This window comes from Aspergillus pseudodeflectus, assembly GCF_044049435.1.
Source record: "Aspergillus pseudodeflectus strain CBS 756.74 chromosome Unknown BJX68scaffold_6, whole genome shotgun sequence".
Taxonomy (NCBI): domain Eukaryota; kingdom Fungi; phylum Ascomycota; class Eurotiomycetes; order Eurotiales; family Aspergillaceae; genus Aspergillus; species Aspergillus pseudodeflectus.
In genome coordinates this window covers 960,121-984,877 of record NW_027263782.1, presented here as the reverse complement: position 1 = coordinate 984,877, position 24,757 = coordinate 960,121, and the positions used below count along the sequence as shown (strand labels likewise).

Below are 24,757 nucleotides of genomic sequence, written 5' to 3'. Positions count from 1 at the left end.
ACATCTCTGGCAGCCCATGGGAGCGCAGAAAGCCCATGTCTGCGTGCGATTGTGCGGTAGAGATGGGGTGTTGGGAGCTTTGAAAGGAGACGGGGTGTTTGTCGCCAGGCGTTGATGTCGCATTGGGATTCGGTGGACTCGACGATTTGTTGCAAATTCTCATTGAAAAAGGTCCAGGAGCTTTACTGGTCTATGGTCATTGTAGAGTTAATGTATGTAGGGAAAGTTATAGAGTATGGAGGTAATCGTCTGGTGGGATGAAGCGGAGTGCTACCACCACTGTTCATACGAGACTTGAAGAGACTCGAAAAGTATTGGCCGATATTGGCCGAAATCCTCTTGCGGCAAAGAATGGCTCTCTGGTGAATTCAAGGTAGATATATAAAGGGTTGAGAATGTTTATCGGGGGCGGGTAGTATGTCCATGGATGGACACATCCCAAGCAACGCTCAAGATCAAGAAATATTTCTAAATAGCAAAGCTCAACCGACATCAATGGAGCTGATTCATCATCGCCACTTGAGTACTATTGCTAGTCGTTTTATATACCAATCAGTCCCAAACTAACCCAAGCCCATAGGTGTAAATACTATAAAGACTCCTCCAGCGCACGTCCATTGGCAGCCAGCTCGACAACAACCACACCACACGCTATCACCAACCCCTTCACCCAGTGTCGAGACCGCCACAATTCGCGCGTAACATACGTGCGCGGCAAGCCATTACCCCAGACGACGATCCACGTATGCGCCCCTCCCGTATGGCTCATGATCAGGTCGTAGAAGACGCCCATAGAGATCGGCTCTAACTCTTCCTTCATTCCTTCCTCCCGTCTTTCAATCTCAAAAGCGTTACCAGATTCATACCCAGTCTTCTCAAACATCCACTCCCACTTCCTCCCATCTTGCGCAACCCTCCACCCCTTGATCTCCGGAAACGGTGCCCACATAACCGTATCAACCACAAGCCCGACACCTAGAACAGGTGGCTGTGTGAGGAGCATCCGTCTCCATGATGCATCTTGGCGCTCAATAAGGTGATGCGCGTCACCGTTCCAATCCCTTTCAAGCCTGCGTAGTAACTCGGGCTCGAGGTTGCTAGTGCGGTATCCCCGCTCATCGGTTAGTGTTGATGCACTCGGGAACCACGATGGGAATATCACGGTGAGGAATGGGTTTAGCTTTGCCGCATGGATGGTTCGTTCGGGTTGTGCTCTTGCTGAGATTTCAGGGCGGAAGAAGAGGAGGCGTTGGATCGATGGCGTTTGGGTGATCATCGTGTGCCAGAGGTGGCAGACACGTTGGGTAGATGTTAGGAGGCTGGCAGTGTCGACGAGGAGGAAGATTTGTTCGAGAAGTTCGGGAGTTGAGAGAGCTGGATGCATTTTTATATAGTTTGTGTTAATTTGACGCGGCGCTCTATAAGTATGTCTTGAATGGGTAAGATAGCTATTTCAATTAGGAGGAAAGAAAGAGAAATGGGGTTATTCTCGTATTCTGGAAGCTTTCGTATACTAGTACTAGTATATATACTTCGTATTGTTGCTTGGGACCTTTCTTGGGCCGGAAGGCAGCCAAATTACACTGTTTTGCTTGGGAACTTCAATACCTTCCTATTCAAGGGCAGTATGAGCATACAACTATGCATGTTTTGTTGAGTCAAGAGATAGGCTTAGATGTGCTCGTGATACGTACTGCTCGAATATCAGGTGTGGTTTGCCATTCTAGATCAAAACCAAAGTAAAAATATCGGAAACCAAGTAGGGCGAAAGTCTATGTGCCAACAAATCTCATTGCTATTCTACAATACAGCACAAAGGTCTCCTCACCGTCTATCTATCCATGCCGCATCCACATAATAAAGTGCTCGAAACGCGAAAGATAGTCCAGAAAGGCAAACCCGTTTAGAAAGGCTGTATACCCGTTAGCAACATGTCTTTCCTTGGGCGGTCCCCGCCAGAGAAGAAACGAAAGAAAACATACGTTGTCCTCAGGAGGAACGGTGCGGTCAAGGTAGGTGTCGAAGAAGGGGAGCTTCTGGAGGATATCCTTGCGGACACGGGGGACCTCGCCGAAGAAGAAGAGCGCGAAGACACCGGCGCTGACGCCAAAGGTAGCGGCGATGGAACCGCTTTAATCGGAAGTATATGTTAGCTACCCGGTTCGAAACGAGCCATTGTGTCGGCGAACTGCCCACTGCGGACAGCTTCGGATGTAAGTGAGACTCACGCCTTGACGACGGTGCTAGCAGTTATACCATCGAAGTGGGGAGGGACGGAGTATCTGTTAGAGCGTGGCCAGGTTAGCTTGTTTTCCTTGCTTGGTCTGCGGTAGTTGTCATGGGTTCGGGTTGTGGGTTGCGGTTTTGGCGTTGACATTGCTGATCAAAAATTGGATATAGGGGTAGCTGATAGTCGGAATTGTGCTGCCCAGTACTAAACTCCACGTAGGGGAATAGGTGTTCGGGGAGTCTCACCTTCCGACAAGAGGAGAGCGGGCAGACTGAGCTGCGGCGCGGCGGAGGGTCTGGGAGAACTGTTTGATTGACGCAAAAGTTAGCAATTGCCAGAATTGCGCCACGGAGGAGCAGATGTACGTACCATTTTGTGTGGTTTCTGGGAGAATGAACTTGCCAACAGAGGACGTCAGACAATCGAGGTTGAGGTCCGCAACACTCGACGAAAACCGGGAGACTCTGCCGCCCGAGCGCCAATCAGCGGCGGCTAGATTATAAGCACGTGATTTAGTAAACCGTCGAACTATAAGATGTTCTCCCTCCAATCGAAGCAGTTATCATGATTTAGAGATTGTAGGATGAAGAGGAAATGGTGTATTATGTTTATTTGTATCGCTATCAATCAAAAAAAAAAGACCTTAATCCTATGAACGTGATGAGTAAAAGCGGACAGAGAATATAGGAAGCCTAAATAACTGAAATCAATTAACGTAAATGTACAGTTCTTACATTCCACATTAGTCCACCTTTCCGGTTGAGCCTCCGTTCAGAAGCCCTTCCTTGCCGTCGAGATGGAGGAAGCCGGGAGCATTGCCAGCAATGCCGAGGATCCCGCCACGGACTCCTCGTTTGAGAGCTCTCCCTCGGGCAACATATGTCGCACCCAGAATCGACAGGACGAGGAAGATAATGAAGAGGATCGGGTGACCCGTGATAAACGAGTGGGAGACAAAGAAGATCGACTCAAAAGTGCCAATGGTAGACTTCGGGGTCAGCTTCGGTGGATTGGCGATAACAAGAGGAATGGTTTCAAGAATGGAGGTGCGAGAAGCCATGATGGAGGCACCGCTGGAAGAGGTATCCCAATAACGCCGGTTGTCCTGATCATTGATAATGACACGCTCTCCATTACCAACATCGATCCCATAAGTAGTCCTCAGCCAGCGCTCCCAAAAGTCACCGTCCACCCAAGCAAATCTGACTTGCTTCTTATCGTCCTCACGTATAGAGACGTGCATATTCTTCGCTGCACGCAGCGCACGCTGGTCATTGCGGTCTTCGGCTTCTTCGATTCGCAACTGCTTTGAGTCTCGCAGTTCTTGCCTCTCCAACTGGAAGAGTTGCACTTGCTTGTCCATCCACTCAAGGGCGGCGTTCTTTAGCTCCCGCTTCGATTCAACAAACTCGTTGGCGCGGCTGCGGCTCAAAATACCTAGTACCACGAACTTGCCGTCCATGAGATCACGAGCATTTGAGGCAGTGAGCTCGGGAACAATGGGCAGCCAGACAGTGTACATCCAACTGAGGATTTGCCGGAGGTCCCTCATGTCTCTCGGGGCAATGGGGTTATAGTAATTGGCCCGGCCGCTCCGAGACACGAGAAGACGCGGCCAGGTTGAGATTCTGAACCTTTCCGCTAGGGCAGCGCTGTCGGTTTTCACCAGTCTGGCATGGCCGATCAATGGAAGTGTGAGACGTTCCAAGGCGGCGAAATCTTCCGACGTCGTTGCATCATCGTAAAAGTACAGAAAGATGACTTCTTCCTTTTCCTCCAGAGCCTTGAAAGCCTCGGCATCGACATCCTGAACGCCGGACCCGATATCGACCGCCTTCTTTGCGTAACTGACAAGATCACCGAGGCCACGGAGACCATCGTACTCGACTTTCTCAGTACCGCGGAAGAAATACATGGTGGGGAAAGCGTTGACTCGTGCATCCTTGCATAGCCTACGCTCAACCTCACAGTTTACCTCGCCAATATTGAGAACGTGCTGCATTTCCTTCCCAAGCTGTGCCCAGTTAGGAGCAAGCGCCTGGCAGTGATGGCACCAGGGCGCATAGAATTTGATAAACCATGGTTCGTCGGATGCCGTAACAAGTTTTTGGAAACTCTCCGCGGTAAGGGGAACAGAAATTCCTTGAGGGTTGACGGGGGCCTTTGCCTTGGGCTTCTTCGGTTTCGGCGTAGAATCCTGATCGGTTGGCGGATTTTCGGTGGCCAATTTTGCAGCCTGCTCGTTGTGCTTCTCACCGGCCTTGGTGCCAGCTTCGGGGTCTTTGTCTTTTGCAGCAGGAGTCTCAGGTTCGGCCCTAGTATCAACACTCTTGGCGCCTGGTTTCGGAAGAACAACGCCCTTTGCCGGCCGAGATCCGGGACGTATAGCTTCTAATTTCTCTTCGATGAATTCGCTGAAGCCTTCCATGTCCTTCTTTCCTTCATACTGCTCGATCTGCTCTCCGTTGTGGAAGTACGAAAATGACGGGAAGTAGGCGACATTTAGTCTCTTGCACAAATCGCCGTAGGCTAGACAGTTCATGGATGCAAAGTGGAAGTTGTAGAAGCTCTCAAACGAGTTTAGAGATTGGGTGCTGGACGACTGAGTGGAGGCTGAGGACAACGGATCCGAGGTCTGCCGCACATCAGCTAATCAAGGTCCTTGACATAGCAAATAGGTACTTACATAGTAATACTCGTACAAAGTCTGCCACGTGGGAGCGACGGCCTTACAGTGAGGGCAAACTGGGGAGTACTGCTTGATGAACCTATTGCCGTGTTAGGGGGGACACATGAAATGCAACTGCGCGCATATCCAGAGTGCGGCGTACCAGTGACCATCTTTGATGGTTTCCTCGAAATTGTCAGGTGTTAGCTCCGTGATGACTGGCACTTCAATGCCATTAAAAATTGTCGGCGCCGCGGTCGTCGTGTCGTCGGCGTTGGCTCTTTTCACGAGACGCTTCGTCGAGAAAGCTGGATCAGAGGGAGTGGCAAAAGTGGAAAGAGAGAAAAGCGAGAGTAATGACCATCTCAGCAAAGACGAACGCATCTTGACTGTACGTCAAGGCACGAAGCCTCGATAAAGTATCCGAATAAAGAGAGTGTGAGGAGGATAATCACAGATGGCACATTGAGGGACTAGGGTCTCAGCGAAGGCGATTGATGGTGTATGCGCGGAATTCACTGTACTGGAAGAGTGTACGTGTCGAGTAGAGAGCCGATAATCTCGAGTAATATGCGGAGTCACCCGCACGCCCTCAGACGAAAGACGAAAAGGAATGTCAGCGACAGGAAGAGGGTGAGGCTGTTTCTCCTTTGATCGACGCAGAAAGAAGTGGCCGTGGCTGCCTCAGGCGCTGGAGCCTTAGTTTCTCCGCGTTCCGATGGAACCTCAACTCTGTGCCGATTTCCTGTATCCCGACGAAAGCGACATCCCCTCAGTCCGCGTTTGGGCCAATCTTTTCTTTTCTCTTGCTTACACACCTCTCGATAAATATGAGGGCTACACTCCGACTGTTGGCGAGCGTCAAGCCCTCCCGGTATCTGGAGCCTTTCGCTCCGACCGGTTTGACCGGCCTGACCACTCACCCAAGCCCTCGTCCCACCCTGATCTACATCTACAGAGCTACGCTTGAGAAATTGAAGGCCTTCCCCGAATCCTCCGTCTACCGTCAATCCACCGAGGCATTGACCCGTCACCGCTTACAGATCATCGAGTCCACAAAGCCTCCCGGATTCGAAGCTTGGTTTGAGCGTGTGAAGAAGACTGTGGGAGCTGAGCCTCATCGATTCGCTTCTCTCCGCCTGGACGATGGAAGCTATGTTGGAGCCCAGCGTGACGATGGGAGCGACAACCCACGCGGAGAGGAGTGGGACGGAGAGAAACTGGAAGCGACCACAGAGGGGCCTCATCGCACACCGGAACAGCAGGCTCGGTGGGAACAAGCCATTGATGAATCCGTTTCTTCTGGCGCTATCGAGTCGGACTTTGAGACCCTAGAAATGAAGTGGGAAAACGAACCCGCCCTCGAGGCTGAGCAGTATGCCGAAATAACCGAACCACAGTCGATGGCAATGATAGGCTGACGAAGATTACCGCAGAGTCTCTGAGATTGAAAAACAAATCGGCGCCGGTCTTCTCGAGGAGGTCATCCAAGTGGCCGAGGGCGAACTGAAGCTGGTCAACGAGCTGTACAAGTCAAAGGCGTAAGCGGCTGATAACACCCCAATTGAATGCAATGCGGCTTGCTGACAACTCTGCAGCTGGGAAGAGCTTGAAGAGAAGCCGAGACCCGGACAGTGGACTTATTTTGAACGCAAGACATCGTAAAGCTACGCTTTTGTGTGTGTGGAAGACTGATAGAACCCCGGATTACATGTACTTATTAGCCGAATTTGTCCACTGACCTGGACGTACTTGTGACAATTACAAATATTATGGTTGTTTAGATGCCTTGCTCCTATCACAATCTGTTTCTTAGGGTTCTCTTGGGCAATTGTACTGCTGGTGTATATCATTCTACACACGACTTTAAGATAGCATGATTGGCTCCATCCAGCTGCAGGGATGTGAAGCGGCCGGACGTTAGAGAATTAGCACAGACAAAATGATTCTTGAGCAATTGTCATACCACCACCTATGTATATCTTGTCGATCTGGTGACGATGGAGATCCTAGCACGTAGGCGGTGAGGCAGTATCGCTAGTGCCTTTAGATAGTTGTCGGGATTATTGCCGTCCCCTTGTGGACACATCGCGGGAGTCTTCTGTTCATCTGCACGGCCATTCCCCTCGGAGGTTTTCTTCTTTTGCTTATAACTGCTACTCAAGCTCGACTTCTACAGAAAATCTCCCTGAAATTCCGGGCTGGGCTGGTTGAACGGCTCGTGCCTGGTTCCCCTCTCGATCATCCCCGACGCCACACATAGTCGCGATTCTCCTTTTCCCCCCACAACATGAGGTTGGATATCAAGGTATGGTTGGAACTTTGGGCAGCGGAGGAGATATGAAGCCGCATATAACTGCATACATGATTCATGATTGAACTTGTGGCTGACCGAGTGATTAAATACAGAGGCAACTCTTCGCCCGCTCCGAGCGAGTGAAGGGCATTGACTTTCACCCTACAGAGCCATGGGTAGGTAATTCCTTGACAGCGAAGGGCTTCGTACTCTACTAACGTCTGATAGATCTTGACAACATTATACAGCGGTTTGTAGAAAATTGGCAAACCGTCGGCTGGTGCGATGCACTAATTCGATGTCTAGGTCACGTATACATCTGGTCATATGAAACTCAGGTAAGTGCCTGGCCAAGAGTATTGCTTCCACCGACCGCTAACTGGTCACTCTCAATTAGTCAATTATCAAAACTTTCGAATTGACCGATGTCCCCGTTCGGGCTGGGCGATTCATCGCCCGCAAAAACTGGATTGTTTGCGGTTCAGACGACTTTCAACTCCGTGTCTACAATTACAACACCTCCGAGAAGATTGCCTCCTTCGAGGCGCACCCAGACTATATCCGCTCTATCGCTGTTCATCCTACTCAGCCATTCGTTCTTACAGCTTCCGATGACATGACGATTAAACTATGGGATTGGGAGAAGGGATGGAAGTGCGTACAAGTCTACGAGGGTCATAGCCACTACGTGATGGGGCTCGCTATAAATCCCAAGGACACAAACACTTTTGCTTCCGCCTGTCTGGATCGGACCGTCAAGATATGGAGCTTGGGTTCACCGCACGCCAACTTCACGCTCGAGGCTCACGAAACAAAAGGTGTCAACTATGTCGATTACTACCCTCAGGCCGACAAACCGTATCTCCTCACCACTTCAGATGATAAGACCGTAAAGGTCTGGGATTACACCACAAAGGCACTCATTGCGACTCTAGAAGGACACACCAGTAATGTATCTTTCGCCTGCTACCACCCGGAATTGCCCGTCATCATTTCCGGTTCTGAAGATGGTACCATCAAGATATGGCACGCAAACACATACCGACTGGAACAGTCTCTAAGCTACGGCCTGGAAAGAGCTTGGTGTGTTTCTTACCAACGTGGAAAGCAAGGCGTTGCACTGGGTTTCGACGATGGTGCTGTGGTTGTGAAGATGGGCAGAGAAGAGCCAGCTGTTTCTATGGACGGATCGGGCAAGATAGTTTGGGCACGACACAATGAGGTTGTGTCTACAGTCATCAAGGGTGGTGACGCGAGCATCAAGGACGGGGCCCCAATCTCTTTGCCCACCAAGGACCTCGGCTCATGCGAAGTGTACCCCCAGACATTGTCCCACTCGCCCAACGGCCGCTTCGTTTCCGTGTGTGGGGACGGCGAATATATCATTTACACCGCTCTTGCCTGGCGAAACAAGGCCTTTGGGCAGGCTCTGGATTTCGCTTGGGGCTCAAAGGACAATAGCAATGATTACGCTATCCGGGAATCGCCCACGAGCGTCAAGATTTTCAAGAACTTCAAGGAGGTGAGCGGCGGGCTCGACGTAGGCTTTCAGGCGGAGGGTCTTACTGGCGGTGTCCTCCTGGGTGTTAAAGGACAAGGGGGTATTGGTATGTTCGATTGGGAATCTGGAAACTTGGTCCGACGGATTGAGGTTGAACCTAGATCTGTAAGTACGCTCGAGAGCTGAAGAAAATGGTTATCTAACTTGATAGGTCTACTGGTCTGAGTCCGGAGAGCTGGTCACTCTCGCCTGTGATGATTCATTCTACGTTCTTAGATTCTCTCGCGAGAATTACGTTAATGGTCTGAATGCAGGCGAAGCGGACGAGGATGGTGTCGAGTCCGCATTTGAAGTCGTCACCGATGTCAATGAGTCTGTCAGGACAGGTCAATGGGTCGGAGACTGCTTCATCTACACAAACTCCACAAACCGCCTGAACTATCTTGTCGGTGACCAGACGTATACCGTGTCACACTTTGACCAGCCGATGTATGTCCTCGGATATCTTCCACGCGACGGCCGAGTCTACATTGCCGACAAGGACGTCAATGTCGTGTCGTTTGCCCTGTCTCTCAGCATGGTCGAGTACCAGACAGTCGTTCTGCGCGGTGACCTGGATCTTGCCGCAGAATTGCTCCAGGAAATCCCACAAGACCAGATGAACAAGGTGGCTCGATTCCTCGAAGGCCAGGGATACAAAGAGATGGCCTTGGAAGTCGCAACAGACCAAGAACACCGCTTCGATCTCGCACTCGCTCTTAACAACCTCGAAATCGCCCTTGACATTGCCCGCGAGGCCAACGTGGAACACAAGTGGAAGATTGTCGGTGACGCCGCTCTGTCAGGCTGGAACTTGTCTCTGGCCCAAGAATGCTTCATCAACGCCAAGGATATCGGCTCTCTCCTCCTGCTGCACACTGCTAGCGGTAACAAGGAAGGTCTGCAAACGCTGGCCGAGCAAGCCTCTGGTGCCGGTCTTCACAACGTAGCATTCTCCACACTGTGGTCTCTTGGAGATGTCGACGGCTGCATTGACCTCCTCGTCCGCACTAATCGCCTCGCCGAGTCCGTTCTTCTTGCTCAAACATACAAGCCATCCCGAGCACCGGAGCTTGTGGTTAAGTGGAAGGAATCCCTGGAGCAGACTGGAAAGTCCAAGATTTCCCGGCTCATTGGTGTTCCTCCTGGTGCCCCTGACGTTGTGGCAGATGATGATTTGTTCCCTGAATGGGAGGAATACATCCGTCTCGAGAAAGAGGGCATTGTTTCTGAGCCAGCATCATCCGGTTCTCTGATTGACGTTGAAGCAGAGGAGATTGAGCCCGAGACGAATGGTGCACAAGAGGTGGAAGCGGAGGCTTGAGTACCCTGTCGGATCGAATTTGGGTAAGTGTTAATGCCGGCATGAATGTTTGCGCAATAATGTGGGTGCCCTCCTGGGAAGTGATAGGATTCCGAGGAGACACGAATCTCAATCAACAGTGTTTGATACGTTGATACGCAGCTATAAAATTCTGCTTCGGGGGCGCGTATTCTCTATTTCTGTATCTGGGTTTTCAGCTTCGTCCCCCTTTACTTCTATATCTATTTGTTTCTTCAATCTAGAAATATTATTACAAATGTTCGATCAACTCAGATCTGCTCTTGATGAGCTGGAATAAGAGACCTCGCAAGATAGAAACGGCAGTACGTCGATCCGCGGCGCTAGAGTCTCAGAAGAAGTATGCGAGACCCCTTGAGCTGTCAAAGTAAGGCTGCTTGGGCAGTTCTTCCGCTATTGTAATTGTGGACTTTCCGGTCCCGGGGTGCCCTTAGAGCTACAGCAAGTTCGATCTAAAGCCACCCTTGATGAACTAGAGACTGTGTTCGGCCGTACCGTTGCGAATCTCGAGCCACTTCTGTAACTCAGTGGTGTCGAGGATCCAGCTGCATGTTTTCAGTGCGAGTTCTCCTTTGCGACGCTTGAGTGCGTTCTTGTCGTCTTCCCTGTCCAGGATGACACCTCGAAGTCGATGGTGTAGCGAAATGGCGAAAGAAGAGGTCTCGTCTCTGATTCCAACTTTATTTCGAGTCAGGATGGGCGGGCGCACGCGAGACTGAAATGCGGTTGTTCCAGGCTAAAGCCAAGGCTTAATCGAACAAAGGCATTTTTAGCCACGATGTAATCACTCATAGTGGACTTTGGACAATAGTGGCCTGGTCTGATAGCGGACTTGAGCTGTCTTCTGGGAGGTGCCTTGACCGGGCAACCGCCCGGATTCTGACCATGAATTTAAGTATCCTCTGGCCGCCCCTACTAGTAAACTAATTTTGATCAGGACATATAGTAATCAGCTCTACATGGGCATATTGACGGATGAACTGAGAATTCATTGTTGGTTTATGAACTGGCCATTGAATCAACATCCATGCTTTCCTTACAAATTGCTTGAACCCTCCAACTGTGCAGAAACCCGCCTGGGGAAATCAAAAGAACCCGACATATGTAAGGAGGGCAAAGAAACCGCATCAAATGACAATCGAAAGTGTGAGTTCAGAAATGACACTCTAGATGGGGATCTGTAAATCAGCCCAAATGTACTACTCCCCAAAGGCAAATTTGTGGTTTGCTAGAGAAGTCGATTGGATCAGTCCAGCAGATTGGGAAGGAAGAAGCAGAGCTAATCCGGTAGGCAGAAACGAAGAGGACTGTCCCATTTAATCCCAAGAACACGGAGACACTCGCAAAGCCCCAAAGATAGATACGTGAAAGCACGATATGGCCAGGAAAAAAAGAGACAAGTCGTTTGCAACACGGTAAATTGAGAAATGAACGCGTAGGGTCCTGCCTGGTTGTATCTTTGATGCAAGGATGAACAAATAGAGAAAGGACACAATTCGCTCAAACCGAGAGATCACTGCCACATACTAATCCAATCAAAAAATTGCGGGGGGATTTGAGTCCCCGAAACTGGGAACAGAAGAAAGAACGAGGCGTCTGGCGCAAGTGGCAGTATATGCATAGGCAGCAGTGAAATATAACTGCAAAACCGGATGAAAAGTTCCCACCGTGGAACGGGAAACTGCAGGTGTTTGGCTAACGCAGGCCCGTCTCTTCACCCCGGGAAACGGCTTAATGCTCGGGAATGCTTGCAAAGGATGGATCCTTGACACTGCCGCCGGCGTCTCCGAGGCCAGCAACGGGCCGGTTGTACGACCATCCCTCAAATTGCTGTTGCTGAGTCGAGGACAACATGGACCCTTCCACAACCGAATCTTTGGGTAGTTCGCGGGTGAAATCTTCATCAAAGTTCTTGGTGTCGCGAGCATCAGCCTAGACAGCGATCAGTTATTGAGCGCCTCTCAAAAAATGGAGAAGGTGACACATACCACGTTGGGTCGGAAGCTCGGCTCATACTTCCTTTGGAGCAGCTTACGCCAGTCAATGTTTGCGAAGAAATGGTGGGATTTGATTTCTGCAGCACCATTGGCACCAAGTCGGCGATGAGGGTCACGGTCGAGGAGTCGAGTAAGGAGGTCACGGGCAGCTGGTGGAACAATATCGCTGCTTGGGAAGGTCAATGGTTCCTGCAGAATCTTCCGGTACATGTCGTTTGTGTTCTCGTCGTAGAACGGTGGAAGACCTGTTAGCATCTCGTAGAGGAGCACACCAAGTGTCCACCAGTCGACGGTCTTGGTATATCCTTGACCAAGCAGAAGCTCTGGAGCAAGATACTCTGGTGTACCGCAAAAGGCTGCAACACAATGTTAGCAAACTAACCGCATTTTATCAGGGGTTATCTCACTGTTGGTTCGATCTTCATCCTTCATATCCAACTTGCACAACCCAAAGTCGCAAAGAGCAATGTGACCGGTGTAATCGATCAGAATGTTTTCAGGCTTCAGATCACGATAGATAACCTTGAAGCCGTGCAAGCACTCCAGAGCGCAAAGCAGTTCGGCTGTGTAGAAGCGCGCTCGGTTGACATCAAATCGTTGCTCCCGCTGGAGGTGATGGAAGAGCTCTCCGCCATTCACAAAGGCCAGTACCAAGTACAACTTCTCAGGCGACTGGAAAGAGAACTTGAGGGGCACGATGAATGGATTGTTGATCTGCGCAAGCACGGATCTTTCGGCGAGAGTGTGGGTAACTTCGGACCGTGAGATGATATGTGCTTTGCGAATGGTTTTGAGGGCATAAATTCGACCGGTATCCTTTTTCCTATAAGGTATTAGTTTAGCCGGCGTTGATTTGGAACCAGGTGTAACTCACAGGACCTGCATGACCTTTCCGAAACTGCCCTTACCCACGACCTTGAGCAGTTCGAAATCCTCCAACTTCATACTACGTTGTCTATTCTCAACAAACGAAACGCCAATCTTGATCGACCCGGAACCAAACTGTAGTTCTAGCCACTCCGCCCCCAACTGTCCCAAGTTGCGTTCCTGCGCAGCATGAGCAGCAGCAGCCTTCTGGTTCTCCTTTTTTCCCAACTTGGGATCGTCAATGTATGGTTGAGATTGCTCCTCAAAGCGAGGATGCACCTTGACAGCACCTAGGAAAATGTCGTCATTGCGGCCGGCACCTTGGCGAGCGGTAGGGTTGCGGAGATATAGTTGAACGTTCAGATCAGTCTTACGGGAAACGTCGAATTTGAACGCGGTGTTATCGCCTGCCCATAGAGGATTTTCTGGTGTTCCCGAAACGGCATCGACAAAAACTTGGTTCTTCTCGAAATCTAAAAGGGCGTAAGGGAGATATTTGGTCGAGTAACGCCCGTGGATGGTCGGAGCGGCATTGATGCCTCCGCTTGTTGACTGAGGTCGGTTACTCTGTACGTAGGAATTCGCCTGACCATGTGTGGAGTGTGATGAGGAAGAGCTGGGGCGCATTCCGTAGCCATTGTGAGTCTGAAGGTGGGAGTTGAAAACCTGCTGATAATGTGCCGGAAGTTGAAAACTGCGACCTTCGTGGAGGGTGACTATCAAGATGCCAGGCTGAACAGCGGCCACGGGGGGGGAGACGAGGGATTCCGAGGCGGCTTTGATGACAGATTAGTTGAGGCCAGGTAGATTCGAGGAAACACTCGAGACATACTGATTCCGTTCGATGCGCTTGTGGAGATACTCGGCGTCGGAGTCTGCGAGACGACCGGAGTTTCCTCCCCTGAGTCGCCCTTGATGGTAGATGTTGAAGAAGACCGTGTGAAGGTCTGTGTTAAAGGCGCAAGATGCGTTTCCTTTAATTCTGATGTTACAAAGGCAGCAAGCGTCAGTTGCCCGAGTTAAGTAAAGGGGAGGGTATCTTTTAGGGGAAATGGGAGACCAACTGAACATACTTTTGGTAATTTTCCAGGACATTGTGAAGGGCGGTCTGGTATCTCAAGGGAGGGGATCCTGGACAGTAACGATTTGATGAGGACCCGAGCAATTCAGTCACAGGCCTCGGGAGAGAGGAAAAGGAGAGAAAGAGTGGAGAGAGAAGACTGAGAGGATGGAGGGTTCGAGAAAATGAGAGGAATTGAAAGGGGACACTCCTTCAATCGCTGACAGTTGACGAAGAAATGAGGAGATGCAAGACCGCCACAGCCACAGCAGTCAGCAGCAGCAACACAGGGACGATCAGGAACTGGTACAGGCGATTGAAACCCGCCGACAGGAGAGAGGGAAGGGTGGGACCGAAAGACTGGACAGAAGCAACGACTTGTATGATGAAGGAAGGATCTAGGGAAGCATCTCTAGAACCAGCGATCGTAGAAAATTCAAGGCACGAAACACAGATGCCAGACAGTCACAGGAAGAGTTGATGGAGGCTGAAGAGGGGAAATGAACGGCGACAAAGGGAGGGGGAAAGCGGATGAGGAAACTCAATGATTGGGCCCGCGGATGATGTTGCCTGGGTGCCTCAGCGCCCGGAGGCGAATCTGCCATGTTTCTGAGGCAGCAAGAGCCACAGGGGCTGTGCAGCACCTGCCAAGATCAATAGGATGAAGCACAGCCACCGCCAATGGGACGTCGCCCGGCACACTGGAGGAGGTCCGACGAGACTCTTGAGAAGCGAGCACAAATCGCCGACATCATTATTATTGAACGCCACTAGCAGCGCGACAATTCAATCTACCCGTTCCTCGGCCAGCGTTCTCATATCGACGATCCGTTCCAGCCCTACGGACTCCCACTACACCTCCACTTAGTCAGCTGCGGAGACATCAAGCATCCCTTCGTGCACACCTTCCCAGCTTATACGTCTATCAGATACACTATACGCTGCCCTCTGACGCTACTGGAGGGCGCGTACGTTTCGTCGAAACGGATCAGGGTATCGTGGAGGATGAAAAGACCCCGGCACCGATGGGTGTAATACGAAAGAAGACCGCAACGCGCGGTACAGAAGCCGGCACCAAGTATCATTGCGATGTCTGCTCTGTGGACGTGACTTCAACTGTGAGATGCTCTTCGTCCTATACACGAGGCGACTCATAATATCGTGTTGTCGCGACTTGCCTACAAGGGACTAATCTCAAGTCACATGCCAGGTTCGCATATCATGCGCTCACCCCTCCTGCCCCGAATACGATCTATGTGTACCTTGTTTCGCTGCCGGAGAGAAGTCCAAGAACCATGATCCGTCGACGCATCCATTCCAGGTGATCGAGCAGAACTCGGTACCGATATTCCAGGAAGACTGGGGAGCCGACGAGGAGCTCCTGTTGCTGGAAGGTGCGGAGATATACGGTCTGGGCTCCTGGGCCGATATAGCAGACCACATTGGCGGCTATCGGACAAAGGAGGAGGTGCGAGACCACTATATTAGCACATATGTCGACAGTCCCAATTTCCCTCTGCCGGAGCGCGCCGATCCGGACGATACGCGTCTCCAAGACTCTATATCCAAGGAGGAGTTTCAGTCTCGGAAGAAGCGGCGCATTGAAGAGCGCAAAGATGCAGCAAAGGCAGCTCCGCCGACTACACCAAAACAGAAACCCACCGCCAGTGTACCTGCGTGTCACGAGGTTCAAGGCTACATGCCGGGTCGACTAGAATTCGAGACGGAGTTTATGAATGATGCGGAAGAAGCTGTACAGCACATGACCTTTGAACCGGGTGCCGGAGAAACACCTAATGGTGAAACCGATGCCGAGATGGAGCTAAAGATGACGGTTGTTGATATTTACAACACCCGCCTCACAGCGCGGACAGAGCGCAAGAAGATTCTATTTGAACACAACCTCCTCGAGTATCGCAAAAACACCGCATTGGAAAAGAAACGCACCAAAGAGGAGCGGGACCTGCTTAACAAGGCCAAACCTTTTGCGCGAATGATGAACCACGACGACTTTGAAGAATTCAACAAGGGCTTAGAGTACGAACACAACCTTCGACTAGCCATTGCACAGCTACAAGAATGGCGTCAAATGGGAATTGGTGACTTGAAGGGCGGCGAAAAGTACGAGCAAGAAAAACAGCAGCGCCAGCAGCGTCTCATGCCTCAGGGGTCGTTTGAACGATTCGCCAGCACACGTCCAAAGCAGACCCAACAGCCGGAACAGCCTACAGCAGCAAGCCAACTAACCACACCAGAGCTCCCACTACGACTGCAAAAAGCTGCAGGCACTCCCACCAAAGCCTCCGAGCCCAACGTTGTGATGAATGATTTCGACCGCGCCTTTGCAGCGAACGGAGACGGAGCGGCAACTCCTCAGCCAACAAAGACCAAGTTTGTCATCCAGCCGTTGACTGGTGTTCTCCCCTGGAAGTTGGAGAATGATGGCGCCCCGGACCTTCATCTGCTCACCAAAGAGGAGGTGGAGCTGTGCAACGTCCTTCACATCCAGCCGAAGCCCTATCTTGTCATCAAGGAGACACTGCTGAAGGAGTCGATGAAGTCGGGCGGAAGCCTCAAGAAGAAAGACGCGCGGACTATCTGCAAGGTATGTCTGGTTTCGTTCAGTTTTTGTTGTCAATACGCTAACACTGTCAATGCAGATTGATAGTACAAAGACCAGCCGGATATATGACTTCATGGTTCACAGTGGGTGGATCAACAAGGGATAAGCCTTGGTATGGTAGTTTTGCTTGAGTACGGAGTAGTCTAGATGCTCTCGTTTGGGTCTATTGTACATATCACATGGTGCGCGGCGGACCGGGGAGTTGCAGGCGTTGAGGCAATGAAATGCTATGAAGTACCGAGTATGGCAATCAGCTTAATTATAAGACTCTTAATGCCATTGATACTCTGGTCGTCGTATCTCTACGTTGGAGTATGTGCTAGTACTCTGCTCCGGAGTAAGCCGGCCAGAGTGGAACCCGGCATCTTCTCCACAACTCATAGATAACCCCAAAAACTGAGCCTCGGCAATGGCCGACAGCTTCTCCAACTCGGCGAAGTACCTTAGCGACCGAGGTCAGATCCCAACATCACCAAAGTTGAGCTTTTAAACATCGCAGTACAATCAATATATTACAGGAATCACGGATCTCTAAGAAGCACATAACCGAAAAATGACGTTCAAAATCCCACCCCCGCAACCCCAGTACTCCAAACTATCTTTCCCAGCTCCTCACATCCTCCTCGTCACGCTCTCCCGCCCGAAAGACCTCAACTGCATCAACTCCACAGGCAACACTGAACTCCACGCAATTTGGGAATGGCTCGATGATGAGCCCTCGCTGCGCGTGGGGATTATCACGGGCGAGGGGAGAGCCTTTTGTGCGGGGGCTGATTTGAAAGGTAAACAAAAACTGATGCCCAGTCCTGCCTATTTATCTATACCTACCTAGTACATGCACTTCCTTGACCTACCGCTACCTAACCTACTAGCTGCTTCTTACCCAGACTTACTACAAGTCAACCATGAGAGCCGAAAGACTAACAAACCTCTAGAATGGAATAATTCAACGCAATCAAACGCCAAACGCAACCCTATGCCCCCTTCCGGCTTTGGCGGCCTCTCCCGCCGCACGGGCAAGAAGCCCATCATCGCCGCCGTGAACGGACTCGCTCTCGGCGGTGGCTGCGAAATGATCACAAACACCGACATCGTTATCGCCTCGGAAAGGGCCTTTTTCGGGTTCCCTGAGGTAGCACGCGGCGTTGTTGCGTGGGCGGGGGCCCTTCCCCGGATTGTAAGGACGGTGGGGAAACAGAGGGCTATGGAGATGGTGCTTACGGGGAGAAAGGTGTCGGCGAAGGAGGCGGAAAAGTGGGGGTTTGTGAATGAAGTTGTTGCTGGGGAGGGAAAGGAGGTTGTTGAGAGGGCGGTTGCGGTTGCGCAGTTGATTGCGGCGAATAGTCCTGATTCGGTCATTGTAAGTCGAGAGGGGGTGAAGTTGGGATGGGAGGGTATTGGGGCTGAGGAGGGTACGAGGTTGTTGCTCGAGAATTGGGAGAAGAAGCTTAATGCTGGGGAAAATATCAAGGAGGGGTTGAAAGCCTTCGTGGAAAAAAGGGGCCCCCAGTGGAAGGAGAGTAAGCTATAGTTAGACAGCGGTTGTGTTTACTACACTTCCGGTAGTCCTATCTACAAGGCTACACCTATCTTCAAACACGATGATTCAGGATCATTTCATTGAATTAGCTTAGCTGCCCTGCATCTAAGCGCTTTCAAACTGCAATTCATAACGCTAAACCGAAATCCCGTAGGTTCATAAATCCATGTCGACCATATTCGCCGTATCCCATGCACATTCAAGTTCCGTCCAGCGGTCAGATCTGCTCAACTTCAAAGGAAGAAGAAACCGTCCGAAAGACCCTCATATCCGAGACCGATTTCGCTCCCTTCGTGGTAAACGTAAGTTTGTGTGTTTGAATGGAGTAAAGGGGATATTTGGGTCTTGTCGCAACTCATCGTTACAACATTGCCGGGGTGCTGCGCCTACTTGGAGTCATTCTGAACGGTCTGGACGCGTTCAAGTACGTGGGGGTACAATGGGTGGCTTTCCTCCAAGCCGGTGATGTGGCTGGTGGCTTCCTTGGCAGACTGCTCTTTGAGAATCTTGGCAAGCTCTGCGCTCTCCTCATCGCCAGGGACGTTTTGGAAGCGAAGAGCCTGTTCAACGGCACCGAGAAGGGCATCGAACTTTAGGCCGCGCTCAGCGAGCTGGGAGGCGGGCCCGATGAAGCGTTCGTCGCGGGAGAGCTTTCGCAGTGGAGCCCGGCCCACACGCTCAATGTTGTCTTCCAGATACGGGTTTGAGATACGGCCGATGATCTTGTCAACATACTCCTTTTGTTCCTGCTCAGGGATACCGTGCTTGTTGATGATCAAAGAAGCGGTTTCATCGAGGACCTTGTGCACTGTCTCACGAATATGCGAGTCCTGGAGGGCATCGGCGATGGTCTTCTTGCCGCTGAGGTGGCCGTAGTAGGCGGTAGTGGCGTGTCCGGTGTTGACGGTGAACAGCTTGCGCTCAATGTAGGGGCCGAGAGTGTCCACCCAGTGGATGGCAGGGACGTTAGGGTGCTCAACACCGTGCTTCTTGAAGGGTGTCCGTTCGACAACCCACTCGTAGTACTTTTCGATGCGGACGTTCAGACCGTTGTTGGGGGGCTGGTTGGGGACGATGCGGTCGATGGCACAGTTGGCGAATACGGCGCGGCTAGAAAGGGTCTCGGGGTTGGCCTTCTTTTCGATGTGGCCGCGAAGGGCATCAGTGGCATTGATGGCGTTCTCGCAAGCGATGACGGCCAGAGGGATGTCCAGAGAACGAGACTCGATACCCTTGGCAATGACAGGGGCGATGAACTGGAGAATCCTGGGGCCAACGGCGCATGTCACAATGTCGGCAGTTGCGATCTCCTGGACAACGTCGGCTTCCTGTGTCTTGGAGTTGAGCGCGCGGTAGTTGGTAATTGTCTTGGTCTTCTCGCCCTCCTCGCTGATTTCAGTGATGTCGTACGAGGGAGTCTTTTGGATGGAGGCAATGAGATCGTCGACAACATCGACAAAGACGACTTCATAGCCAGCCTCGTGGAGGAATTCTCCAACGAAGCCACGGCCAATGTTTCCGCCACCAAAGTGAATAGCTTTGCCCATTGTCAGAGAAATTGTACTTTTTATGGGTATAATAGTAGAGGACAGGAGGAAAGGATGAGGAGTAGTAGTAGTAAGGGAAAAGGGTGGGAAGAGAGGTGTTGTGTTGTTGTGTTATGAAAATGGAAAGAGAAGATGAGGGGAGCAAACAGCGAGGGCGGGGGAGGGGTTATATAATAAAGTCAGAACTCGGGAGCAGGAAGGCAGGCAAACAAGGCAGGAACGCGGAAGGATAGAGAAACAGGCTCGGTGAATCAAAAGAGAAGTGAGGCCAATGAGTGTTGCAGGCTGAGCCCTTTGCAACTGCACGGAGAGTCTAAGAACACTCGGACGGGGCCATAGCCATCATCATGGGTACTGCCTCTGGCTCGTGAAGTGGGGGACGCAGCCAGACGTATTGCATCAATTCCGCGAAACCACCAGCCATTCCGGCGCGCTCTGATTTGCTGATACAAGAGTAGATCTGGGGTCCGGGAAAAACAGGGTTGCTCCTTGCTTCACGGCGAGGATATCTACGTCGAACTATTGATTCACTTTGGCTGAAAATAAGTTGTTGTCTTATGCGCTTGAGTCGGGGACCGAATCATCGTCCGTGCTCTTCCGCCCCTTGTACAACGTTGCCCATGCAAACTGAGTCGGAAATTGCTGCCGTCAAGCCGGAAGCAAAGACTTACTATGGGCGGATCCGAGGCGGTTCGCAGCCACTTTCCAGACTTTACTGGGAGTAGCATCAAACTACAGTCAGATCATGACGTTGGTTCCTGGCTATCGATTTGACTTTTCGCTATACGGCCCACCGCTCTTCCACGGCGTACCTGTTTCGGTTCGGCGAATGTGAGCTTTTCATCGTCGAGATAGGTCATTGGAACTAGAACCGACAATGCCGAGTCGTCATGAAGTTTGCTTGTGGTCTATTGAACCAACGTCATCGGTGGTTCCACTTGTGACGTTACTGATGCCTAAGGCAGCATGTTGATATCACAACTACATACAAGCTCACTTCTTCAATTCAGGTATGATTCATGGAAGTTAACGGCTTGCCTGTTCTTGCTATGCGTATCGCAGAATCGAAAAGCAAGTAATACCACTTCGAATTCTTGCAACACCCCTCCACATCGGCAGACTACTAGTCGTGAAGCACGCTCTGTTTGACATGCATTGGCCGATGTCCATTCCGGGGTCTTCTGTGGGCTGTGGGTCTCGGGCTGTTCAGAATTGCAACCAATCCTAGAACAGTCGCATGTCTTCAGGCCACCACGCACGGATCACTTTACAATGTGGTTTTGACTTCTTCTTGCTTCCTTTGCCTTCGCCGCGCTTCGTTTATGCCCCTTTGCCATTGTCCTTCTTTCTCTCGAGTTATCTCGACTCTTCCTTCTCACAGATCTCCAGTCTTTCACTCCGCTTCTCTTCTAACCTCAGAACCGCAATTTACGCGACCCGTTGGAGCGGCTGTCGTCGGCCAATCCTATCGTGGGACGGAGTGTTTTCCCGAAACCTCCCGCCGCCATTGATTGACTCAGCCATGCTTGGTCGTGGCTTTAAAAAGGCTTTAGTCAGTTTCTAGTCACGGCTGACTCCGCTCCGTCCGAGTCAACCCTCAGTCAACCATGAACGAATTGGAGCGCGCTTTTGCACCCGATATTCCTCCGCCAGAGACCACTAGCCACAATCGAAATGAAGCCAGCGTCCATCTTAGGCCTAGTATGGGCGAGAAGCGCGAAATTCTGGCTGCGTGCAAGGATCTAACGATCCATAAGGCACAGACGCCTTTTGTCTTCAAAAGGCGCCTCTTGAGTTGCATCGGAGCAGTAAAGGCCGTTCCAATAATCGCGCACATGAAAGGGTGCGCGATTTCGAGCAGGGAAAAGATTTGGTTTTTGTTTGCGGACCTGTGATGAATGTCTCCGTGCCGAAACTATAGAGGAAACAGAGTGTATCGCTGACTCTGAGCCAGCAGCCGCACCAGAGAGGCCTCCTCATCGCCTGGTTTCACTCGTCGGGCTAGATTCGGGCTTCTCAACTTCCAGCTGCCGGGAAAACTCCAGTCCTCATCCTCCTGGACCATTATTCATGCAGGTGCCCCGTTAGGTACCAGGCAACCGCTAGGATGAGCCTGATCTATGCTGTTGTATCCACCAGCAAAGATTAGATATCATGTCGTTGATACGTATAGGATGTGCAATCTCGTCGTGCACAAATGATGAGCGGGAAAAGCTCATTTGATGTGCCGCTTGTGGCGATAATGGGAGTGTTGATCACCCAAAGTCCTCGTTCTCATTCTGGTATCCATTTGTCTTCCACAAGACCTCGGCCCTTGCTGCTGCGATGCTTTGTTGCTAGGTGGAGTTTTGAACAGCTTCGAAAGGCCAACATCTTGATGAGCGCTATCTGTACTAACAGTTACAGGGTACAAGCTTGTAGCGTTGTCCACACCTAAATACTATGCCTGCATGTCTTGGACATTATAGATCTATTGTTCAACTTAAGAGATGGGTGACTACGACTAAGCCGGATATATATACCATTCAATTACGGCACGCCTAGCTTTGAAAAACATGGTCTGCACTACACTTCATATGTGTTGTTTAGAGCATGCTGCTGTGGGAACCCAGAGCTGTACTGTTATCCTGATCATGTGGCATCCATATGCTAATAGATAAATAAATCTAGGGAGCAAGTTTCGATTTACTGGGGATCTGCAGGGCCGGACTATACTGAAGCTTAGCATTGTAGCGGTCTTTGGCGTCTATTGACGTATGAGGCTGATGCACCATCGCCAGCCATCCAGTGGCCCACAGAGGCTCAACTAGAGAGATCACGCGCTGGGTTAGAGCCTGATGAATTAAAAAAGCCATGTACATAATTGAGTTTACGAGCTTGCTGCTTGAAAACGATCTATCATTGAATCGCTAGATACTTTTGCGCTCAGGCGCCATTTTCCAACAGCGTTTTGACAGTGTCAACCACCGATTCCTTCAGCGAGTGATACTTTATACCCAGGACCTGCGTTGATTTGGAGTTGTCATAGCCGTAGACGTCGTCGGGCACGTCTCTTGCGTCAGTCTTTGGTGGCAGCCTGTCCTCCAGCTCAGGATAGGCGTCTCGAACAATGTCCACAATATCCTTGTTGGCGTAAAGACCGGCGGTTACGAAGAACCGCTGTCCACCAGCTTCGGGGACCTCAATCGCTCTCACGTGAGCTAGAGCAACATCGCGGACATCGACCCAAAGGTAAGTGACTGTGGGGGGAGTTGACTCCTTTTCGAGTCCCCGCACTATACGGCTGATCCGCGCATTGGAAGTATTGATCGCGTCAAGAGAGCTCAGGTAATGCACGACGGGACCAAGAACCAAGGGAGGATTGATTGTCACAAGGTCGAAGCTTACTTCCTTTTGAACGAACTCCCAGGCGGCCTTTTCCGCGAATGTCTTTCAAGTCGTCAAATGTCAGTTGACAATCTCACAGTGTTGGAAATCGTGCTCACCTTGCTTGCTCTATATGTCTGGGAGGGGTCCAAGCCCTCTTCCCATGTCACAGGGTTCCAATTCTTCTCGCTATACACCTTCTCATGCGCCTTGACATTGACAATCGATGCAAAAGAGGATGTGACCACCACCCTTTTCACAGACGGTGCGTGGGCCTTGATAGCTTTTAGGATACCGGTAGTTCCCTTGATAGCCGGGTCCAAAAAGTCCTTGACCGGATCCTGGACCGCATGGTGAAAAGGCGAGGCGGTGTGGATAACCGAGTCAAAGGGAGGGTCAGACTTGACAGCCTAATCACAAGAACTATTAGTGTTATGCGCCGAAAGATGGTTGCGATCCGAGCAGATGGAGCGGGAAGCGGCATGAGAAAGCCAGACACTAAAATAAAAACATACCTCGTCAAAAGCGCCATCCTCCGCAATGTCCTTTACGATGACATACGAAAGTTTTTCCTTTGGCACGTTTGGATGAGCAGCCAAGATTCTGTCGCCCTTTTCTTTGGACCTGACCGTGGTGACGACATCGAAACTAAGAAGGCCTCATTTAGCTACCCTGCTTTCGAATTCCAGCTCTGTTAGGTATAGCACTAACCCACGCTCAAGCAAGATATTAAGGGTATGAGCAGCAATGAAGCCGCTGCCTCCTAGAAATTGGAGATTGTTTAGCTTCCTCAGGCTCGCTCTCGGCTTGACGCCATTGCGAAGAGAATCACGTACCTGTCAAGAGCACTTTGACCATCTTTAATTGCTTCCAAAACAACTGAGAATCGAGTATCTACCGAGCGGTCGCGATTGAAAATACCAGTAGTAGAACTTTGCGCTCTCAAGGTCTCTCTCAAACCCAAGGGTCCTTCTAGTCCCCTTTATACCTCGCAATCGCAACGCAGGCTACCCCTCCTCATCCGCCCATCTCTCCACATTGGTCCACCATTGCGATTATCAATCCACTGTGATAGGATGTCGGTCGATATCGCGTTGTACAAACCATTGTTTGCGTCAGTCGTCTAGGAGAACTTGAGAAGTATACTCTCTTAGCTCCGAATACGTATACGGCCGATACCTATCTCCGGATATATAAACCCCGCCGATGAGGGGTTCTGGGTGTAAGCAACGCCATCATTGGCCGCTTCGCGTGTCACCATTCACATATCAAGTGGCATATTCGTCTTTCTATATGGTCCAGATGTGTAAATGGCGCTTTCTATGAGTCACGAGCAGCCTCATGTCCGTTGCTGATAAATCTGCACACATCCAAGAGTACTTGCTGAGGATGTTCTCCAGGTTTCAGAGACGCTGTCAGGGCTAATGGCTGTTTGTAGCTTAGATTCTGCTCATCAGTTTATGCTAGACCCCCGGTAAATTTCTTTGGGGTCGCATTAGTGAGAGGAAGAATGTGGACACAAAAATCTAGATGTATATGATGGATACACGGATACAATTAATAGACTAATTGACCAATGATATATCTTGGCTTGTTAGATTAGTGAATAGTAGGTACATGGGTACCTACTATGCGCATAGCTGTGTACTATATGTCTTGATGCACATGACTTCTGCCCTTT

At 50.8% G+C, this 24,757-nt stretch overlaps 10 protein-coding genes across 10 annotated transcripts; 4 read left to right on the top strand and 6 right to left on the bottom strand.

Annotated features, from left to right (window-relative positions):
• Window positions 1–500: 500 nt before the first annotated feature.
• On the bottom strand, window positions 501–1,475 carry BJX68DRAFT_229354 (uncharacterized protein). The gene has a single exon (XM_071039018.1). It carries the CDS (start codon window positions 1,382–1,384, stop codon window positions 590–592), a length of 795 nt encoding a protein of 264 aa, XP_070903223.1. The 5' UTR covers window positions 1,385–1,475; the 3' UTR covers window positions 501–589.
• On the bottom strand, window positions 1,476–2,664 carry BJX68DRAFT_229353 (cytochrome b-c1 complex subunit 10). The gene is made up of 5 exons (XM_071039017.1): window positions 2,600–2,664; window positions 2,476–2,534; window positions 2,229–2,282; window positions 1,983–2,130; window positions 1,476–1,912 (listed from the first exon to the last, which is right to left on the bottom strand). The coding sequence occupies exons 1-5, from the start codon at window positions 2,600–2,602 to the stop codon at window positions 1,904–1,906; spliced, it is 273 nt and encodes a 90-aa protein (XP_070903222.1). The 5' UTR covers window positions 2,603–2,664; the 3' UTR covers window positions 1,476–1,903.
• Window positions 2,665–2,814: 150 nt separating this feature from the next.
• On the bottom strand, window positions 2,815–5,525 carry BJX68DRAFT_229347 (putative disulfide isomerase). Its single transcript, XM_071039016.1, has 3 exons — window positions 5,062–5,525; window positions 4,917–4,998; window positions 2,815–4,865 (listed from the first exon to the last, which is right to left on the bottom strand). The coding sequence occupies exons 1-3, from the start codon at window positions 5,280–5,282 to the stop codon at window positions 2,973–2,975; spliced, it is 2,196 nt and encodes a 731-aa protein (XP_070903221.1). The 5' UTR covers window positions 5,283–5,525; the 3' UTR covers window positions 2,815–2,972.
• A 115-nt stretch (window positions 5,526–5,640) lies between these two features.
• On the top strand, window positions 5,641–6,792 carry BJX68DRAFT_229343 (complex I NDUFA5 subunit family protein). Its single transcript, XM_071039015.1, has 3 exons — window positions 5,641–6,273; window positions 6,335–6,439; window positions 6,497–6,792. Exons 1-3 carry the CDS (start codon window positions 5,729–5,731, stop codon window positions 6,561–6,563), a joined length of 717 nt encoding a protein of 238 aa, XP_070903220.1. The 5' UTR covers window positions 5,641–5,728; the 3' UTR covers window positions 6,564–6,792.
• Window positions 6,793–6,980: 188 nt separating this feature from the next.
• On the top strand, window positions 6,981–10,326 carry BJX68DRAFT_229342 (coatomer subunit beta'). Its single transcript, XM_071039014.1, has 6 exons — window positions 6,981–7,206; window positions 7,308–7,370; window positions 7,423–7,444; window positions 7,501–7,532; window positions 7,592–8,860; window positions 8,907–10,326. The coding sequence occupies exons 1-6, from the start codon at window positions 7,189–7,191 to the stop codon at window positions 10,056–10,058; spliced, it is 2,556 nt and encodes an 851-aa protein (XP_070903219.1). The 5' UTR covers window positions 6,981–7,188; the 3' UTR covers window positions 10,059–10,326.
• Window positions 10,327–11,533: 1,207 nt separating this feature from the next.
• On the bottom strand, window positions 11,534–14,136 carry BJX68DRAFT_180137 (serine/threonine-protein kinase). The gene is made up of 6 exons (XM_071037192.1): window positions 14,014–14,136; window positions 13,773–13,922; window positions 12,948–13,716; window positions 12,481–12,896; window positions 12,065–12,429; window positions 11,534–12,008 (listed from the first exon to the last, which is right to left on the bottom strand). The coding sequence occupies exons 1-6, from the start codon at window positions 14,033–14,035 to the stop codon at window positions 11,808–11,810; spliced, it is 1,923 nt and encodes a 640-aa protein (XP_070903218.1). The 5' UTR covers window positions 14,036–14,136; the 3' UTR covers window positions 11,534–11,807.
• A 574-nt stretch (window positions 14,137–14,710) lies between these two features.
• adaB (chromatin-binding transcription regulator ADA2) lies at window positions 14,711–16,889 on the top strand. Its single transcript, XM_071039013.1, has 3 exons — window positions 14,711–15,118; window positions 15,211–16,605; window positions 16,661–16,889. Exons 1-3 carry the CDS (start codon window positions 15,026–15,028, stop codon window positions 16,727–16,729), a joined length of 1,557 nt encoding a protein of 518 aa, XP_070903217.1. The 5' UTR covers window positions 14,711–15,025; the 3' UTR covers window positions 16,730–16,889.
• Window positions 16,869–18,731, top strand: BJX68DRAFT_229332 (enoyl-CoA hydratase/isomerase family protein). The gene is made up of 2 exons (XM_071039012.1): window positions 16,869–17,405; window positions 17,559–18,731. Exons 1-2 carry the CDS (start codon window positions 17,177–17,179, stop codon window positions 18,152–18,154), a joined length of 825 nt encoding a protein of 274 aa, XP_070903216.1. The 5' UTR covers window positions 16,869–17,176; the 3' UTR covers window positions 18,155–18,731.
• Window positions 18,352–19,973, bottom strand: BJX68DRAFT_180094 (mannitol-1-phosphate 5-dehydrogenase). The gene has a single exon (XM_071037191.1). It carries the CDS (start codon window positions 19,708–19,710, stop codon window positions 18,550–18,552), a length of 1,161 nt encoding a protein of 386 aa, XP_070903215.1. The 5' UTR covers window positions 19,711–19,973; the 3' UTR covers window positions 18,352–18,549.
• A 2,620-nt stretch (window positions 19,974–22,593) lies between these two features.
• BJX68DRAFT_229324 (SDR family oxidoreductase) lies at window positions 22,594–24,651 on the bottom strand. The gene is made up of 5 exons (XM_071039011.1): window positions 23,913–24,651; window positions 23,788–23,839; window positions 23,592–23,724; window positions 23,196–23,486; window positions 22,594–23,139 (listed from the first exon to the last, which is right to left on the bottom strand). Exons 1-5 carry the CDS (start codon window positions 23,932–23,934, stop codon window positions 22,636–22,638), a joined length of 1,002 nt encoding a protein of 333 aa, XP_070903214.1. The 5' UTR covers window positions 23,935–24,651; the 3' UTR covers window positions 22,594–22,635.
• Window positions 24,652–24,757: the final 106 nt, after the last annotated feature.